This window comes from Lycorma delicatula, chromosome 5, assembly GCF_047948215.1.
Source record: "Lycorma delicatula isolate Av1 chromosome 5, ASM4794821v1, whole genome shotgun sequence".
Taxonomy (NCBI): Eukaryota; Metazoa; Arthropoda; class Insecta; order Hemiptera; family Fulgoridae; genus Lycorma; species Lycorma delicatula.
The window spans coordinates 141118280-141124324 of NC_134459.1; the positions used below are offsets into that span (position 1 = coordinate 141118280).

Here is a 6045-nt window from a genome sequence, read left to right on the forward strand (position 1 = left end):
TAAAGTAATATATCATTATTTAGTTAGCAACCGACATTTAGGGTCGGAAAGGCGTATCGCTCGTCGATTTTTTCCACGAACGTCGCACTGTGAATTCTGTATACTACTACTAGCAAGTGAAAGCCGCCTACAGTAACAAACGGCGCAATCACCCGATCAGAGATGCGACTCCCCTTCCAGGCAATACCCCAACCAGCCTTTCTCAGCCGTTAGCACTCGAGATTAAATGGACAAATCTACTGTAAATTCTTAGAATGTCTCTCGTACAGTCCGGATTTATCCCGTTACGATTTCTTTTTTGATTGGGCATTTCAAGGACGCGATGGAAGACATCGATTCCAGAGCGACAACGAAGTAGTTCGAGGGTAATTTGGCTCGAGTCAAACAGACGTTTTCAAGAACTTCACGGAGACCACATTGAAAGGCAATATATATTTTGTATTTTTGTTCTGTACAAATGTTAAAAACAAAAAGCCCGTGTACGTTTGACTGACGTAGCAAGAATACTCTTCTCTTTTTTAATTAATTTTTTGTTTTAATAAGGAGGGCAATCCCTTTTCGTTACGCTCACAAACCCCCAAGATTCAAGATTTTATATCTTTCATCATTCAAGATTTTAATTCGAATCTATAATTTTTCGTTTCTATCAACCTATTCTGCTTTTTTAATAATGTTTGTTCAAGTTTTCCATTTAAACAAACACTAATTCGGTTAAAGGAAGCATCGATCGATTATCGAAATTTTATTTATACCTGCTCTTTTATTCGTTATTTTTTTCAACACAGTTTTTCATTCAAATTTCTCACCTAATCGTTACATGCTGTCTCCTTCAACGAGTCTTATCGAATCAAATATTTTACACGTTTTTTCTCTTTTCTTATAAACTCTCCTCACATAAATTTTCGAACGTTTAATGAAATTTTCAAATATTCAACCGTTATTAATTTTGGTTTTTGTTTCGTAATATCGGATAAAAAATAATTTTTCGTGATTTTTTATTTTGTATAGTCGAAGTGAGGAAAGTCTTGAAAATGTAGGGCAAACTTAAGTATAATAATTCTTAAGTAATTTTCAGTGAAGTTAAGTAAGTAACAGTAAAATTAGATTAAGCAAATGCCACCTCGAGAAGATCTAACTTTCCATAGATACCGAACACCCAAGCCTTTATACGAACAATTCAACATTTTTTAATAAAAAAAGAGAATTATAACAATTTCACAGTGTATTCAAAAATATTTCAATCTAACAAAAATGGCGGCTATTAATATTTTCATACGTTGTTTAAAAAGTGGCCTACAATAAATTGCGAAATGATTTTAATGAGGAAGCCAAAATTAGGGGATCTTGAATATTGCGGTAATAATTTTTGTGTAAGCGATATTTCTGTTATTTTAGAATTTTTATTTTTGTAAACAATTCCTTTACAATTTTTCTTATCAGTTATATTGGGTACTAAAGATTAATTGTCTTTCATACAACAATATTCTTGGAATCGTGTTAATGAAAGTTATTGCTTTGCAATAAAGCGTCGGAAATCCCGTATCATTTCATTGTTATTCCCCTCTTCTTGATTACACTAACACACAACTTTAAGAAAATAAGAATTTTTTTCGGGATTTACAGTTATGGTTTATCTCGTTCTTCTTTCGTTAACTATAAATACAGACTAGATATTGATAACACTTCAGTACGATTTTAGTACAAATCAAGAACTGTATTATTTTACTTAAAACGTTATTTTTGTCGATTGCAATTTAAAATTGAACTCATAATCATGAAAGTAAATATCGTTTCTATCTTGTCTACATTAATTGTAATGCTCATTGTATTCTCTCATATTAGAGCCTATCCGGCAGTCGAAGAATTAAGTGAACCAGGTAATACTTTTTTATAGTAATCAGTCATTATTTTCATTTATTATAAATAATTATATTAATAAATAAACAGGGAAGATACAGTATAGTGTTTAAGTTAATTAATTATATTAAATATGGATCTTTTCTGTTAACATGCGAAATTTCTAAAAAAAAAAAATACATAAAAAGTGAAATCAAAAACATAACATTTAAAATATATGAAACAGTTAAAATAAATTAAAAAATAATTATTTCAGAAAAATCAAAATGAGATTTTTAATACAAATATAAATAAAAGTAATTTATAACTGGAGCTGGTAACACTGTTTATCTTTGTATGGCGTAAAAAGTCCATTAAAATGAACATTAACACTTTCAGTTAAAGAACGATTAAAGGAAAAAAATGGTGCTTCTAACTTTAATATTAACCGTATGCATATTATTTAATAAATTTTTGTGACACAGACTATATTCATAATTCATCGCTGATCCTTCTTACCAAAGCATATTCAAAAATTTGAATTATGTATAAAATTTTATATCTTAATTTAACATTAAATGATTGTAGATTTACACAGCCACTTGCTTACATACAAGAAAACAACTATGTTTATTTTTTTAATAAAAAGGGAAAAAAGGAGAGCAGTGATTAAAAACAGTAGATACATTTTTATTTGCTCTTTCAAGAATTAATTAGTCCATAGCATGTCAATTTAAATGTTTTAAAGCCTACAAAACTTTTAATTTTTTTTGTACTTTTGTCGCTGAGTAACAAGCATTTACTAAAATATAAAACTTACATGTGCCATACTAAGTTCTTTTCAAAAACCTAATTTTAGTTCTTTAAATAAAGTCACTTCCAAAAAGAATGTTTTTAATAAATCTTATAGAGATCAAATTTACATTAATTTGGTCTCTAAAACCTTACCATAGAGTAAAAATTGATAAATTCATTTTTTTATGTTTACCTAATTTTGATCATAAATAAAAAAATTGCATTCATTAAACCATTTAATCTTTTGTAAATATTTATACTAAATAATTTTATAATTCATATAAAGATTAATATATAAATTAAATTTGTTTTATTTATCTTAGCTTAAAGTAATAATAAGTCTTTGGTACTAATAATAGTACTTTGGTAGTACAGACTGACTCCGCCTGATAATGACAATGAATTTTTGTAAAGTGTGAAAAATGTTATGATCAACCAGGACTCAAACTTGGAGCCTTTAGCTGAAAGGCAGAGACAGACGCTACCATTCTGGCATGGAGATCGACAGAATGACAGCGGCTGACTAGAGAATTTTAATACATTACTTATTTCTGGTAAGGTCGTGTGATCTGATCTCAGAAGCATAATAAGATTTAGATAATTAAAAAAGGTGTGTTTGGCAATTTTTTCTAACAAAAATTTAGCTAGAATAAATTAAAAGGACCATCTGTAAATAAATACTAAAAAACCTTAATAAATATTAAAATGTGAAATATTAAATAAAAATAATTAAATATGAAATATATAATACAAAATATTAAAACTTAAGTAGGGTACTTAAAATAAATGCCCCAATGAGATAATGTTACGCGTGACATGTAAATGAGGTGTACTGTTGTACAGACTCAGGCCAACATTCCTGTCAAGAGTTCTAAGGTTCAAATGCTACTAAAGTTACCTTTATAATAATTTGAATACTAGATTGTGGATACCGGGTTCTATGGTGGTTGGGATACAATTAACCACACATGAGACTTTTCTTTTTCCTGTTTAGCCTCCGGTAACTACCATTTAGATAATACTTCAGAGGATGAATGAGGATGATATGTATGAGTGAATGAAGTGTAGTCTTGTACATTCTCAGTTCGACCATACCTGAGATGTGTGGTTAATTGAAACCCAACCACCAAAGAACACCGGTATCCACGATCTAGTATTCAAGTCCGTGTAAAAATAACTGGCTTTACTAAGACTTGAACGCTGGAACTCTCGCTTTCCAAATCAGCTGATTTGGGAAGACGCGTTCACCACTAGACCAACCCGGTGGGATAACCACACATGAGACTGTACAATACTAACTTCATTTACATTCATATATATCATCCTTAATCATCCTCTGAAAGAATACCTTACAGTGGTTTCAGAGGCTAAACAGAAAAACAGAGAACAACATTCCAGAAATGAGTGGTTATTTTAACCTCACCAAGGTACACTAGTATTCAACGTTTATTATTCAAATCCATATAACAACTAACCTTTACTTAAGATTTAAACCTCAGACTTTAAAAATCAACTGTTAAAATAACTGATTTTTGCAACAACTTAACCATTAGACAACCTGGTGAATGATTATTTAATAAAAATCTTATTGCGATACTTGCAAAATCATATTTATTAACAACGAAAACATTGTACAAGTGACATTTAAAGAAAACTCATTTACTACAAAATTTCATCATAGTAATTCTACGTATTTTATTCATTTAATCACCATTTTTATTAACATATTTAAAAAATATATTTTCATTTTAAAGAAATGGTCATATTAAATTAAAAACATTACATAAATATTTAATCACTGAAATGGTCTCATAAAAAGCTATCAAATTGGTAAAGTTTGTAATTTTTTTTATTGAGATGCAGTCTAAACAAATTATTTTACAGCATAAAAAATGTTGTAATTTATAACAATTTTATTATCAACTCATTTACATGTTTGATAAATATTAATATATTTTTTGGTATAATGTGGTCAAGTTTTGATGTATAATACAATAAAACTATATTTATATGTTTTTCCAGATTTTGAAAAAATGGGATCCCAACTTAAGGAACACCGTCGTTTTCGTAGATTCACTTGTGATGTCCTAAAGAGCGAATTAGCATGTAAAAATCACTGTTTTTGGTTGGGAAAACCAGGTGGATATTGCAGAAATGGAACTTGCTATTGCAAACAATAATATCAATTTGATCAAATCTTAAAACAATAAAGGATGTATTATAAAATAATTATTAGCCGTAAGATGAAAGATGTAATATACTATATCTTTATTTTATTGTGTTTATTTTTTGTTTATAAGTGAAAATAGATCAAAACAAATTTTGTAAAATAAATATAGATTACGTGAACCTAGAAAAAATTAATAAAAAAAAAAAATTGTCAAAATATTTTTATAATAAAAATTAAATCTAATAATATTTAAATTCAATGACTTATTTATTCATATGATAGCAACAAGTTGACAACCCCTTCCACTATTCCGCCATTTCACAGTACCAGCAAGAAAAAAAACTAAAGGGCAGGCTTTTTACATCATTACTTACAACAAAAAAAGTTTAACTGATGCACCTCTTGAACCATAGATTAAAGATACTCATAAAATCCAATAAAGAATAGAAACAAGATAAAAAATGTTGAAAATAATTCAATGATCATAATAAAATACATGATACTGTTTTGCATTTTTTTTTCATAATAATCGGTGGTAAATATTACAAAATCATTTACTTTTAATGACAAACCATACTACAATAAAACTAAATTTACTCATTTATCATACCACCAGGAATAATATAACCTGACCGCATTTTCCAGTAATCAATGTTTGCTAACTGGCCATCTCAGGCAGTGGGTGATCCCTTCACACCCACAATCCCATGAGAGATTAATCCCAACAATAAAAGGGCAGCCCCAAAATTGTGTGGAATGTATTAGCATCAGCCTACTGAATAATACTAATCAAAATCCTCATTGAAAGATTACTGAAATGAATATTGTAGTCTCTAAAACTAGGAAGTTGATTTATAAGGATATCATTAGTTTCCTCAGACAGCTTTAACCTAAATAAATGTCAATGTAAAAAATGGGTGCTGCAAAAACACATTCATTAATTTACAGTTAAATGTTCATGATGAATTTCCATATATTTTAAGTTTTCATAAAAAAACAGAGAAAAATATCTTTCTAAAAAACAGTCATAAATTATAAAATAATAAAGAGTTTGAAATTTTTGTTTATTGTTAACTGAAAAAGTCAGGCTAAGTGAAATCGTAATTTCAGTGCAATCAATGATGTGGTTTTTAACACATTAATATGTACTGTGTTGCTACAGAATTTGATGCTTGCTACCTGTTAGCTGTATCACTATATATCAAATATTCATAACATTTTTACCTACCACTTATCACAGAACA

At 28.6% G+C, this 6045-nt stretch overlaps 1 protein-coding gene across 1 annotated transcript; it reads left to right on the forward strand.

Moving 5' to 3' along the window:
• The first annotated feature begins 1675 nt into the window (after positions 1-1675).
• Positions 1676-5055, forward strand: LOC142325439 (defensin-like). Its single transcript, XM_075367209.1, has 2 exons — positions 1676-1877; positions 4654-5055. Exons 1-2 carry the CDS (start codon positions 1775-1777, stop codon positions 4809-4811), a joined length of 261 nt encoding a protein of 86 aa, XP_075223324.1. The 5' UTR covers positions 1676-1774; the 3' UTR covers positions 4812-5055.
• Positions 5056-6045: the final 990 nt, after the last annotated feature.

What these genes read in the sequence shown, in the direction of transcription:
- LOC142325439 (XM_075367209.1), top strand. Translation starts at nt 1,775, where the DNA reads ATGAAAGTAAATATCGTTTCTATCTTGTCTACATTAATTGTAATGCTC. An exon ending in CGAAGAATTAAGTGAACCAG is followed by an intron (nt 1,878 to 4,653) that starts GTAATACTTTTT and finishes ATGTTTTTCCAG; the next exon opens with ATTTTGAAAAAATGGGATCC.